The sequence below is a fragment of the Pelodiscus sinensis genome, chromosome 15, assembly GCF_049634645.1.
Source record: "Pelodiscus sinensis isolate JC-2024 chromosome 15, ASM4963464v1, whole genome shotgun sequence".
Lineage (NCBI taxonomy): Eukaryota > Metazoa > Chordata > Testudines > Trionychidae > Pelodiscus > Pelodiscus sinensis.
In genome coordinates, this window is record NC_134725.1 from 15,267,966 (window position 1) to 15,281,764 (window position 13,799).

The following is a 13,799-nucleotide window of genomic DNA, read 5'->3' on the forward strand; positions in this document are numbered from 1 at the left end:
TTCTCTGTGCTGATGTGTTGGGGTTTCACTCGGCACATTGCAGGCATCAGTAAATGGTACTGCTCTGGGTTATCAGCCTTTGGACATTGTAGGCAAAACCTTGGTCCCTTGACCCAATGGGTGTTTGCCATTCACTGTATTGGAACCAGGATTAGACTCATTATGGAGCCTCCCTGTAGCACCTGGATTCAGTTCAAATCCCAAAGAGAGCTCTCCAATGGCCCGTTTCCAAGTGTGTGATGTGGAAGTGCAGGGACCCTGTCCCTTAAATGCCAGTTCTCCAGTGTAAACCCAGAGATTCAGAGCTCCAGCTGCTGGGTCCTGGAGACCAGACAATTCCCACACATAAGCCAGAACAGACTCTGGGCCTGAGAGCAGCCCCATTACGAAAGGCCGAGTCTGCAAAATGATCAAGTTACCTGAGACACAGAAGTAACATTGAAACACCTGAGATGTAAAGACCCCACCACTGTCACTGCGCAATCCTGCTATACACAAAACTGACAAGTAGGGGTGGTGGATAAAATGCTGGCTTGGGGAGCAGAACCCCAGCACCTCCGCCAAAGACCCTGTCCCTTCCTTGCCCACCTGGCCACCAGTCCCTGCCCAAGGCTAGCAGTTCTCCCATGTGCAGAACAAGGCAGCTCCAACTCTCGCCCTCTGGTCCCACAGGCCTCAGCACCCATTCCCCTCTGGAGCAGATGGAGCAACCAGCTCGATGCTTGATCCTGGCCACTCACAACGGCACCACAACAGCTGAGCAAATCTGGCACTGTTGCATCCCACAAAGCAGCCAGGCAGCGGCACTTCAGCTCCTGTCTTCTCCCCCAACCGGGCAGCTCCACAACCCCAGCCATCGCTCCTGGCAGGACATTGGCTGGGACCACCTGATCCCTTGGAGAAGATGATGCCTTCCATTGCTTCTAGCACCCACCAGGCAGGCTGACATGTCACAGGCTGTTCCCAAGTCCTGGCAATCTGTGCATGGGAAATAGCAAAGGTGGAGAGGTGAAGGGTCACTGTAATGTTTTATGCACGCCTTAACCAATCTACATCTTTATTCCAACCCACCACCGTCTTCCTCTTACGTTTCCCAGAGTCCTGCCCACTCTTGAGTCCCTTTTTTCGCTAAAGTCGCTTCCACAGGTGTCTTGAGTTAGCTCCAGGTATAATGGGAAAGGGGGGTCCGAGCCCACCCTGGCCTGCCCTCACTCACGGACCCCAGCCCAGGGCCCTAAGGATGCAGAGCCACTAGGGTCTGGTCCAGCTGATGGGGCTTTCCGCCATAACACGCCAGCCCACTGGCCACAGAGAGCCCTCCCCTGGGCTGCTTCCTTCCCTCCTTTACCTAAACCAGTGTTTCCCCGGCATCCCAGCCGCTCGCCACGTCCCCGCATGGACCTGCCAGTTGGCTGACTCCCCGTGCCATTCCTCCCCCTCTGGAGACACCGCGGGTCCTTTTTAACCTTTGGTGCTGGTGTGTTATGTCACATCCCCTTCTGGAGATGCCAGGAGCCCTTTTTAAATTTTGGTGCCAGGGTGTTACGTGACACCCCTTTCTGGAGACACCAGGAGCCCTTTTTAAACTTTAGCACCAGGGTGTTACGTCCACCCCACCGCCCTCCTCTGGCTCCTCTCCTTTCCCTCCATATTGCCTCAGAGCACGCCGCACAAGCATTTTTGAGGCCGCTTTGCACCCCACCCCCAGCCCGCACCGGGATGTAGGAGGAGCGCGGGCACTGAGCTACGGTCTGGGCTGCCTGGCGCCGTGCGACGCCGGCTCCTTCTCTGCCGCCCCATGCCCCATATAGGACCGTGGCGGGTGGCTGTCTAGTGCGGGGCAGCCATGCCCCGTCACAGTCACATTAACTCACAGCCACATTCTTAGCACAAACAGGCCCGTCGGTGGCTGGGAATTACAATGTCCCCTAAAACTGCAGAGATAGAAAAAAAAATCAGCAAATGGGAGGGACTTGCAGGGCTGCTGATTGAATTGCTGAGTCCCTGGATGAGGCAGGGGGCTGGCTTCATGTCCTGGAAAACTGGAGGTTCCAGACAGAAGGGGCAGGCCAGGGAGCTAGCTCCCCCAGACTGACTTCAGAGCTGCCTGGTCCACACCCTCTGGGCCTTCAGCTGCCACCACAAGCCCTGGGTGAATTTCAGTTGCCAGGCTCTGAAGCAGCTGCCTCTATAGTTCCCTGCACCTGCACCCATCAGTGGCCTGGAGTACTTGGGTTTTTCTCATCTTCTCTTTGGCAGAACTGGGTGAGGTGGTTATGACTGGGCACCAGAGGGCGATATCTCCCTGCATTTGCACTAGGACTTGTCTGCACAGGAATCAAGCACCTGAGGCACATTTACCTTCACCTGTGTGTGCACCAGACTGTGCGGTTCAAACAGCTGCATCCTTTCCAGTGCCTCGTGCAAGCACGTTGGCTGGGTCGGGGTGAGATGGAGCATTGAAGGAACCCACTGCACTGAGTTAGACTGTAGATTTATAAATAACTGCTCTGGGGTACTTGCTGCATGATGAAGATTTTTTTAACACACTCACAGTTAATGTACAACAAAATACAGGACTATGTAGCACTTTAAAGACCAACAAGGAGGTTTATTAGATGATGAGCTTTCGTGGGCCAGACCCACTTCCTCAGATCAAATTGTGGAAGAAAATTGGCACAACCATATATACCAAAGGATACAATAAAAAAAATGAACACATATGAAAAGGACAAATCAAATTTCAGAACTGAAGGAGGATGGGGTGGAGGGGGGAGGGGAGGTAAATGTCTATGAGCTAATGATATTAGAGGTGATACTTGGGGAAGCTATCTTTGTAATGGGTAAGATAATTGATGTCTTTGTTTAAATTTCACCTAATAAACCATCTTGTTAGTCTTTAAAGTGCTACATAGTCCTGTTTTTTGTTTCAGCTACACCAGACTAACACGGCTACATTTCTATCACTATTCTATATCATCAGCCTCTACAAAATAACAATACTGCACTGAGATGTATCAGTCTGTCGATGTAACAGAAGCTGCACCACTAACTGAGAGGAGCCCATCTTGTGACTCCAAGTAGCATCACCACTGGGGTTAGTTAAAGGGCCTTGAGAAACGAACTCCCCTGTCACCCACAGCTAGACCTGGACAGTCTCACTGCTGAAGAGCAAATTAAGCTGGTGATGCTCAGCTGGCAAATGGGGTGTAAATGTTGCCCTGCTGAGATGGCTGGAGGACTCTGAGGCAAGAGTTTTACTCCTGGCCAGTAAGTGGGAGACAGGTGGAACATGTCTCAGAGACAGGCTAGGTCTGATACATTGCACCATGTGGAAGGCCCCCAAGAACAGCTGTGACATAGACCATTGTTCTCCCAGACGGCAGCTTGCAGAACTGAGCTCTGAGGAAACTAAACCATTCAGGGATTTTTCATTCCTAAGTTTTAGCAAATAAAATTTCTCCCCCACCCATGAGAAGCTATGGTCACTGTCCAGTGCTGATCAAGGGCTGGGAAACGAGGCATCCACACATATGGCAATTTAAAGAAGAAATACCAACCTGCCTTGATATAGATGTAATACAAACCTAAGCAAATTAGCAAGAGCTCTCATCTCTGCCAGTCATTTCATCTGGGCTCTGTTAGCTCCATCTGGTTTGTGGAGTACAAAATATGAGCCCAAAACACAATAGATTGAAAAGAGCACAGGACTCAAAGGGACGTAACAGCCAGTAACAGCCGACAGGAACCACTGTGAGTTAAAAATACCCTCAGCTCAGGAGGTGTGAGGGGTGGGGAGGCAGAGAATGCGAAAGGCAACCCCGGGTCTGCAGAAAACTCTACAGCAGAAGCCAGTGAGCAGCGAGCAGATTTGCATGAAGGGGCCATTCCCCAGCGCTGGGGGTTTAAGAGAGAATTGGAGGGTCCCAGCACAGACCCACTTGCCTCAGGAAGCCGAGCTCGTCTGGATCCACCATGGCCTGGGCCCCCCTGCTCCTCGCCCTGCTCACTTACTGCTCAGGTGAGGGGTTGTTGGCTGCACTGACACAGCATGGAGGCCACCTGCAGGTGAGGAGGTTTGTGTGTGAGGAGCCGGAGTCCTTGTGCTGAGTTTGTTTGTTCCGTTGCTTTCAGGGGTCAGGTCACAGCCTGTGGTGACTCAGGAACCCTCCATGTCGGTGACCCCAGGAGGGGCCGTCACGCTGTCCTGCAGCCTGAGCACTGGAGCCATCACCAGCAGCAACTATCCAGCTTGGTACCAGCAGAAACCCGGCTCAGCTCCTCAGCTGCTTATATATAACACCAATAGCAGACCCTCCGGGATCCCTGACCGGTTCTCTGGGGCCATATCCGGTAACAAGGCTGCCCTGACCATCACTGGTGTGCAGGCAGCGGACGAGGCTGACTATTACTGTTCTGTATGGGCTAGTAGTGCTCATCACAGTGATCCAGCCAAATAGGGAACTGAGACAAAAACCTCCCGTCTTCATCCCCCACAGTCTTGGCACTACACCGGCTGTACAGTTTGGTCCCTCTCTGTTCCTGATTGCTCTTCCTTAGGCATTTCAGCCTCTTGCTCTGAGCAGGGAGCGCTGTTCCACCACTCCCTCAGGGGAATGATGTCAGCCAAGTTTTTGGTCCCACTCAGGGTTCCTCTATACTGTAGCATTTTTCCAGAATAATAGCCATTATTTTAGAAAAACAATACTTGTGTCCACACAGCAATTGCATTCTTTTGAGAAAAAGTCAAAAGAACTGAGGGTTTTTCCCAACAACGCTAAAGCACTTTCTACAAGGAATAACTCCTTTTCCGTAAAATCTTTTGTGTGGAAGTAGAAGAGGGAGTTCTATCCAAAAAAGAGCCCTCCAGGAAACAACACAGGTGCTCTGCTGGCCACTCCATCCACACTCATCACAACTCTATAGTTCCTTTCTCCTGGCAGCTCTTAAAGTTGCAGAAACCAGGGAGAAGGCTTGGTGCAGGAAGCTGGCAATGGAAGCTACATCTCACAGTGCAGCTCACACTGCCATACTACTCGGCACCCATGTCCCAGCCTCAAGCCCCACAAAAGCCCACTACCCATCCCAGGGAGCATGCACAGGGTTCCCAGGAGTCTGCCAGAGGCACAAAAAGATAAGCACCATCCTGGTCTGGAGCAGAGATGCTGGCCCTCTTGGAGGTCTGAGGTGAATGAAAGACCCTCCAGGATCTCCACTCCAGACAAAGGAATGCCAACATCTATGGCTGAATGGACAAGGCCTTGGCCACACGGCCACCATCCCAGGTGTCTGGAGCAGGTGAGGGGCAATGTCAAGGAGCTCCAGCAGGGTTTCACCTGGTCCAGAGAGAACAGCTCTTGCTCCGGTGCAAAATGACACTTTAATGAGCTCCACTGCATCCTGGAGGATTGAGCTGCCCGTTCCTCATCCCAGTAGTGGACTCGGGGCTGAAGACACCCATTGGCCCAGGGTTCCTGGCCAACAATGAGGAGGAGGACGGCAACGACCAGCTGGAGGAGGAGGAAGAGAGAGCCAGCACCCTCACCATCAGCCTGGAGCTGGTAACCCAGGGCCTGGATGTCTCCCAGGCATCCTTCAAGGCTGGGGAGGGATCATCAAGTGAGCGCTCTTAGTTTTTCACACACACAAGTTGGGGAAGGCAGATGCTGAGGGGCTGTGGTACGATCTTTGCTTGGCCTTCTCAGCATGGCCCTTGCACTGCAGTCTGTACGTGTGGGTGCACATTCAGCACCAGTCTGTGCCACGCAGCCCCACGACGCAGCCCTGGAGCACCCCCAGGCTCCTGCTCACAGGCTCTGAGGAGGCCACGCACGTGTCTGAGCCCCGGGGTGGGAGGAGCTGCCACACACATCTTAACCTTTGGGATGGGGGGGTCGCCCTCCGACCACCAGCCACCCCTGGAAGGAGGCTGGGAACCAGGGTGCACACCTGGCCACACATGGCCCTCTCCATCTGCAGAAGGAGACAAACAAACACACTAATCAGAGAATCAAAGGGCCCTTGGGAGGTCCCTGAGCCCTCCCTCCTGCCCTCCACAAACAGCCCAAAAGCCACCCCCTAGAAAGCCCTCCCCCCCATGGCAGGGCTGTGTGAGGTCAGCACTGTAGAACTTGTACGAGGAGAGCTCTGACGGTTGACATTCCCACGTCAAACTGGTTGCCCATGGACTGGTAAGTGTCCGGCATGGAGAGTTTCCATGTGGTGATGGTGACCAGCTTCTCCAGGGGGATGGCAGGTCTCATCTGAGTGTCCCTTTGTCGGAGGGAAGGGGCGAGCCAGGCACACAGCTCCAAGACTGTCTTCTTCCTCGTATGGATGTTTTGGAGCCACTTCTGGTCATTCCACTGCTCCATCACCAGCCAGTCCCACCTGTCGGAACTAGTGTCCAGCCTCCAGAAGCGTCGCTCCACCACGGGGTACGGTTACAAGGGCTTTGCTCCCGCACACAGGCAGGAGGTCTCCATGATGAGCTCAGAGTCGAGCTCCTACAGGATCATGGAGGCAGCCTGCACAAAATGCAGCAGAAACTGCAGCCTGGCAGTGTGGGGCCATCGTATGCCCAGAAGCACTTTCAGCTCAATGGCAAAGAGTACTGTGGTGTCCAAAGGCAGGGCAACCAGAGCATTCAGAGGAAATTCTTTGCTGTCTCTTGGAAAGCTAGGCAAGCAAGCAGAAGAACCTGAGAAATGGCTGTGCAGTGGGGTCCCTTTAAGCACGTGTCTCAGGAAGCAGTTGCAAACCTAATGCCCTGTGTGATCTGGTTCCAGCTGGCCTTAAATGCAAGATAGTGTCCAATCAGTGTGGATGCTACCTTTTGAAATAGCACATTGCTATTTTGTTGTGCTTTATGATGTGTGGACACTCTCTGTCTAAATATGCTTTCCCCTAAGCTCTCTTCTGCAAAAGTTTATTCCATAAGAAGCTTGTAGTCTAGACATAGCCTCAGTCTCTTTACAGGGGTCATCTTCTACTGCCCTCTATGTCCCTGTGTTACAACCCCACCTCTGCACACTGGGGGCAGGTGGCCAGGTGCTGCTTGTATAAAGAGACACGTCTCTCTGAACCCAGTTCCCCTCTGGTATCCACCAGCTGGAAACACCCTCACTGGCCTGGACATTAAAGGCCATGTAGCAAAGTCCTATCACCTTACTTAGTATGTTCTAGTTGGCAGGGCTGGATGAGGTGCCCAGGTACAAGTTGTGTTTGATAACAGATGGTGTCAAACTCCCTCGAACTTTCTCCCTTGCCCCAACCCAGATGCTTTCAGCTTCCCCCGTCTTCTCCAGAAGTTGATCAGCACCCTCCATTACCCCTGGTCCCTCTGCTGTCCAGCAAGCCACTGGCCTGTGGCAATGGCTAATGACTGTGGGTCAGTCTCAGTGCCCAGATACCACAGTGATGGATGTGGCACAGGAACCTCAGACGGAAAGTTCAGCTGCTGGCTGCAGAATCAGCATCCCACTGCGGCCACGGTCAGAGCTGTTCTAGTGAAAACAGAAGTGTTGGTGGCCGTTTCCCAAATCTTCCCTCCTTCCTGATCACTACACTGTAGAGTCTGTCCCATCACTAGCACCTGCCATAATCCCCACGCCTACCTCTGCATTTCAAGTTTATCCTTCTTGCCATAATTCTCACATAAGTATGTAGACAACTAAAATACTGATTTAATTTTGCCCCTCAGTTCTGTATTGTCTCTCCTTTATCCCTTTTATAACTTCCTATTCTTCCTCCAGTACCTAACTTATTTCCCAGATCTCCATGTTTATCACTTCCAAATCGCAGCTGATATAGTCTATGTCCACACGGCCATGTTCTTTTGCATAAGAGCTGTGCTTCTGCGCAAGAGCGTCCATGGCAGTGTGGACGCTCTCTTGTGCAAGAAAGCTCTGATGGCCATTTTAGGCATAGGGCTTTCGTGTGCAAGAAACCCCAGCTGCGTGTCCACTCTGACCTCTACACTTGTTAGAAAAGAGAGTAGCTTTTGTGCAAGAAGCCCTGTCTTCCCACGCTGTACTGTAACTCTTCTTGCACAAGAGCAGGTGGGCAGTGTGGACGCTCTGTAGGTTCTTGCGCAAGATCAGCCATTCTTGTGCAAGAACCTGCCAGTGTAGACACAGCCCTCGTGTGCTCTTCCCTCACTTCAAACACCCCACTCACAGCTCTGTCCAGCCAGTGCCGACCCAGAGTCCTTAGGTACATCATCATGATCAGGGCTCGCCGAGCCGCAGCGACCCCGCTCGCCAGCTGCACTGTCCGGCATTCTGTGCATGCACAGATCACCTGAACCCGGCTCTTCTGGGATGTAATCTACTCGCCACGGGTGAGTAGATTACATAGATTGTCCAGCCCTGATCATGATGTCTCCCCTCATTGAGCATATGTCAATGCATCCACAAGATAGCCCCGATAGCCCCTTGTTGGCCACCTGCCAACCGCTCCTGCCGGATAGCCACTTCCACTGGTTACCTGCAGCTGACAGAAAGTGCCTTCTCCTCCAGAGAGTGGGAAGAATAAAATATGACTTGAAACGCAGCTGGATTTTCCATTTATGTTCCTGCACAGAGGTGACATGTGGTTCAGTTCTCACTGAGCAACAGGGGGCGCTGTCTCTCTTCACTTGCAGAGTGAATTGTTTCTACTGCAGGAAGGCAGCTGTTCAATATACATTTGTGCATAAGAGCCTGGTGCACAGACTGTGCGGTTTGTTAGATCCCTCAAGACTGCGTGGTGGGGAGGAAATGACAAGAGATCTTAGGCACCCAAGGAACTGGTTTAGATTCAAGGTTTAGAAGCACTTTGGAAGACAATTCAATTCTGGGTATTTATTGGTAAAGTATTTTTCCATTTCATATAATGTAACTGACATTCCACTTCATGCAGTACATCTCTGCGAGTGGTGGCACAGGGAAGTCCTTCAGAGGTGACTGTATCACTGAATATTATATATCTGTGTTACTGTAGGCTGTGGTAGACCAGGTCATGGTCCCTAGTTACTGGTAAGGCTCTAGTAACCTCAATGTAAGATCAAAAACAGGCAGTGACTGCTCTTCATGTGCATATGTTATAACATACCTGTCTGCACAGCAAAGCTCTTCCATTGTTCCCCACATGGTCAGACACTGTCAGGGACCGGGCTGTGTCTGGGCACAGCTGAGGGCGTCCACTCAGGGCGAATTGCTCAACTTCGGGGCTTCTTACAGCCCTCAGACTGTGGCCAAAACAGTCCCAAACAGGCCACAAGCCAGTTCCACAGAGCATTGCAGCAGCCTGCCTGAAGCCTCATGAGCAAAACCCCTCCGACACCCCAGCAATATCCATGTCCCAGATGGCCCTGGGCCTCATATACCGTTGGGGATTCTTAGAACCCAATCCCACCTACCCCGAACAAGTTCTCTCCGGTTCCAAGAAACCAGCCACAGATCCCTGGTCAATTTACCCTCTGGATCCTACCCACAAATCACGCTGGGCCAATCCTTTAGCATCTAACATCTAAAATTTATTACTACAATAAAGAAAAGCATGAGAGTGAGGTTGTTAAAGGATAGTACATTACATGCATCGAATCTCCCAGTTCTCGATGCAGGCTCTAGCAGAGAAGTTACAGCTGCTGGCTTAAAAGTCCTTGTTGCGCATCCTAGGGTCAGGATGGGTCCACAGTTCTTTCCAGCTCTTCGATCCCTGCATTGCTGCCTCTGGGATGAATTGCTGAGCTGAGTACCAAGATGGAGTCCGCCACATGGCCTATTTATACATCCTTGCTGGTCTCTTCTTGGCTGCAGCAGTTCACCAGCCAGTGGCCTATACCTGTGTTCCTTGCTGGCAGCCCTAAGGTGTCAGCTCTCATTCTTTGGGTGTGCCCTTGGCCCACTGAGTGCCATTGTCCCACAGGGCCTCGCTAATTAGCATGTTCATAGGCCGGGCTCTGCCCAGTGCTCAACCACATGCAGAGAAATATTCAGTATCCATACAAAGAACATGCTTATAATCTCACACACAGGCATTATACAATCACATGATTAGCGTACATAGGATTAGCAGACAGTAAGCTTCTATTCAATACCCCACATGGCCCCCTTTTATCCCATTTTTGGGGCCAACACCCCCACCGATGGGTGCAGCAGTGATCTGGCTGCTTCCCACAAATTCAGTAATGTGACACATGTGTTATAACATGCCTGTCTGCACAGCAAAGCTCTTCCATTGTTCCCCACATGATCAGACATGTTGCCCAAACTTCTTCCTCCAGTCCACTGATGGTCCCTCACAGAATAAAGGCTAAATTCAGAGCTGAGCACCACTAGCTGTATCTCTCTCTACATAACACCTTCCACTCACTTGCTAGAATTGTCCCAGTGAGTCTTACTGGGAGGATATGCTCCTAGTTTGTTTCTCTCTCACCTTGAGGGGCAAAGAGGACTGGCAAGCAGTTAGAATGGCAACCAACAAGGCACCATTAAGAGGTATTGTAGCACGAAGCACAGGATGTGTTGAGTTGACAGGGCTGTTTTAAAAAGATGTTTAGATGCATAATAATGTTGCTCAGTGTGTTTGAAAATCTTTGGCTTAAGATGTAGCTGCGTTAGCTCCACAATTCTATTGTTCAGTCCCTGAGGGTGACCCATATCGCAGCGGTTACAGAGTGTTCAGTGCAGGGTAAAATTTGTCTTTGCCCATGAAGAGAGTCTGGAGGCAGCAGATGGAGCTAAGACATTGTTTGGTGGGAGACTAAATAGTGACCAGGCTTACTCGGCTGCATGTGCAGCTTGTAAATATGTGAAACCCCATCACTCAAAATCAACCTTTCTCCTAGATCTAGATTCCTACACAGGCAACTAGCATCAGCACATCAGTCTGTGTGAAAGTTTCGTCGGGTTGTGTAAAATCTTACGCAAGGAGTAGGTCATAATTAGATCCCTTGTGTTAAATTAAAGCTAGCGAAAGCCCTTTTCAATTGAACTAGAAAAAAACTGAAAATGCACAAAAAAATATTATCTAAAAACACCCTTATTTTGAGGTTGCATTTGAAGCAAGGTCATCTTTGTAATGGTTAATACTCAGGATTACGCAGCCAAAGAGCATGGGGCAGATTTGCATAAAAGGGCCGTTCTCCAGCACTGGGGGTTTAAGAGAGAATTGGAGGTACCAGCCACAGACACGTTTACCTCAGGAAACCGAGCTCGTCTGGATCCACCATGTTCCGGGCCCCCCTGCTCCTCGCCCTGCTCACTTACTGCTCAGGTGAGGGGTTGTTGGCTGCACTGACACAACATGGAGGCCACCTGCAGGTGAGGAGGTTTGTGTGTGAGGACCGGAGTCCTTGTGCTGAGTTTGTTTGTTCTGTTGCTTTCAGGGGTCAGGTCACAGCCTGTGGTGACTCAGGAGCCCTCCATGTCGGTGACCCCAGGAGGGGCCGTCACGCTGTCCTGCAGCCTGAGCACTGGAGCCATCACCAGCGGCAACTATCCATATTGGTATCAACAGAAACCTGGTTCAGTTCCTCATACGCTTATATATGACACCAATAGCAGACCCTCCGGGATCCCTGCCTGGTTCTCTGGGGCCATATCCAGTAACGATGCTGCCCTGACCATCACCGGTGTGCAGGCAGAGGACGAGGCTGACTATTACTGTTCTATATGGACTGGTAGTGCTCACACAGTGATCCAGTCAAATGGGGAACTGAGACAAAAACCTACCATGACTCCATCCCCCCCCAGCTTAGGGATAGCTTTGCGTGGGAGGAATTGATCTATGGACAACCCACTTAGCATCCAGCCCTCCTCCGCCCCCAATCACAGCCAGAGCCCCTGAATCCACAGGTTGGGATTCCTGACTCCATCTAGGTCTCTGTCAACACATCTGCATGGCTCTCCTGCCAGCGCTGCATGCTGTGGCCCTGGTATCCACGGAGGGAGGGGAAGGGGGCAGGGCGGTGACGTACACGGCCAGGGGGCGGGGCCGGGTACATCACCGCCCCTCTTCCCCTCCTGCTGTGGCACTCAGTTGAGTGCTGTACCCCTCAGCCAGGCCGCCAGGGGAGCCAGCAGCGCAAGGGGCTGTTTGGGCTCCCCCGGAGTGGAAGGGGAAGAGAGGGCGGTGCTGTACACGGCTCTGGCCCCAGCTGTGTACATCACTGCCCTGCCCCCCTCCCTCGCAGCAGCCCGGCTGAGCAGGCAGCACTCAGCCAAGTACCACTGCGGAGGGGAAGGGAAAGGGGAAGGGAGGTGGGGAGAGACAGAGGGGAGAGAGAGGCAGGAGGTGGAGGAGAGCTGGGGGAGGGGGGCCAGTAGGAAGAGAGAGAGAGACCGAGTGAGAGAGCTCAGGAGAGAAGACCTGAAAATCCCATTTTATGACGGGCTAATTGGCTAGTATTATACATAAGAGACATTTTTATGAAGTACAGTAAAGTGTATTTAAGTAGTCAAAGAAGTACTAATCAGAACAAAGCAGATAACAGAGGGTATGTCTACACTACCACCTTAGTTCGAACTAGGGTGGCTAATGTAGGCAACCGAAGTTGCAAATGAAGCCCGGGATTTGAATTTCCCGGGCTTCGTTTGCATCTTGCCGGGTGCCGCCATTTTTAAATCCCGGCTAGTTCGGACTCCGTGCCCACGGCTACACATGGCACGGACTAGGTATTTCAGATTAGGCTTCCTATTCCAAACTACCTGTACTCCTTGTGGAACGAGGTGTACCGGTAGTTCGGAATAGGAAGCCTAATCTGAACTACCTAGTCCGTGCCGCGTGTAGACGCGGGCATGGAGTCCAAACTAGCTGGGATTTAAAAATGGCGGCACTTGGCAAGATGCAAACGAAGCCCGGGAAATTCAAATCCCGGGCTTCATTTGCCTACATTAGCCACCCTAGTTCGAACTAGGATGGTAGTGTAGACATATCCTAAGGCTGTGTCTACACTGGCCGCCTATTACGAAATAGGCATGCTAATGTAGAACTTTGGAAGAGGCAAATGTGCGGGGGATTTAAATATCCCCCGCGGCATTTGCATTTTCATGGCCGCCGCTTTTTTCCGGCTTGGAGATAAGCTGGAGAAAAGCATCCAGACTGGTGCGATCCTCTGGAATAAAGCCCTATTCCGGAGGATCTCTTATTCCTACTTGCAAGGAATAGGGCTTTATTCCGGAGGATCGCGCCAGTCTGGATGCTTTTCTCCGGCTTATCTCCAAGCCGGAAAAAAGCGGTGGCCATGAAAATGCAAATGCCACAGGGGATATTTAAATCCCCCGCGCATTTGCCTCTTCCAAAGTTCTACATTAGCATGCCTATTTCGTAATAGGCGGCCAGTGTAGATGTAGCCTAAGAAAATAATACAAAGTATGCAAGCTAAACTAGATTCACTATAAAAAGCTGCTTATAAATACCAGTTTCTCACTCTACATATACATTTTAGGTAGCGTCCTTTCCAGGCCAGAGGTATCTTTCCAGCCTGAGTCCAGCAGTTATGCCACTTCCTCAGTTCAAGTTCCTTTGTTTCCAGGAGTTCTCCAGTGTCTCTTTGCGTGGGGAGGTGGAACAGAAACAGAAATGAATGCCCTGATTGGCTTCCTCCCCATCCTAACATTAAATTTCCCAAATGTGGGAATCCATTGTTTGATTCTCTGACCACTCTGTGGAACCGTTCAGTTGTGCAAGTGGCAGGTTAGTATCAGGTGACTACGTGACCTGACTCTGTAGCATCCCATGGACCAGGAGCCAGTGAAGGAATGGAGCATTGTCAGGAAGGCTGAGCCTTTTCACTGCCCAATGTCCTTGCTGAT

At 51.4% G+C, this 13,799-nt stretch overlaps 1 protein-coding gene across 1 annotated transcript; it reads left to right on the forward strand.

The window, feature by feature from the left end:
* The first annotated feature begins 3,940 nt into the window (after positions 1-3,940).
* LOC102446550 (uncharacterized) lies at positions 3,941-11,769 on the forward strand. The gene is made up of 5 exons (XM_075897774.1): positions 3,941-4,021; positions 4,135-4,443; positions 5,434-5,561; positions 10,364-10,481; positions 11,372-11,769. Exons 1-5 carry the CDS (start codon positions 3,976-3,978, stop codon positions 11,767-11,769), a joined length of 999 nt encoding a protein of 332 aa, XP_075753889.1. The 5' UTR covers positions 3,941-3,975.
* The last annotated feature ends 2,030 nt before the right edge of the window (positions 11,770-13,799 follow it).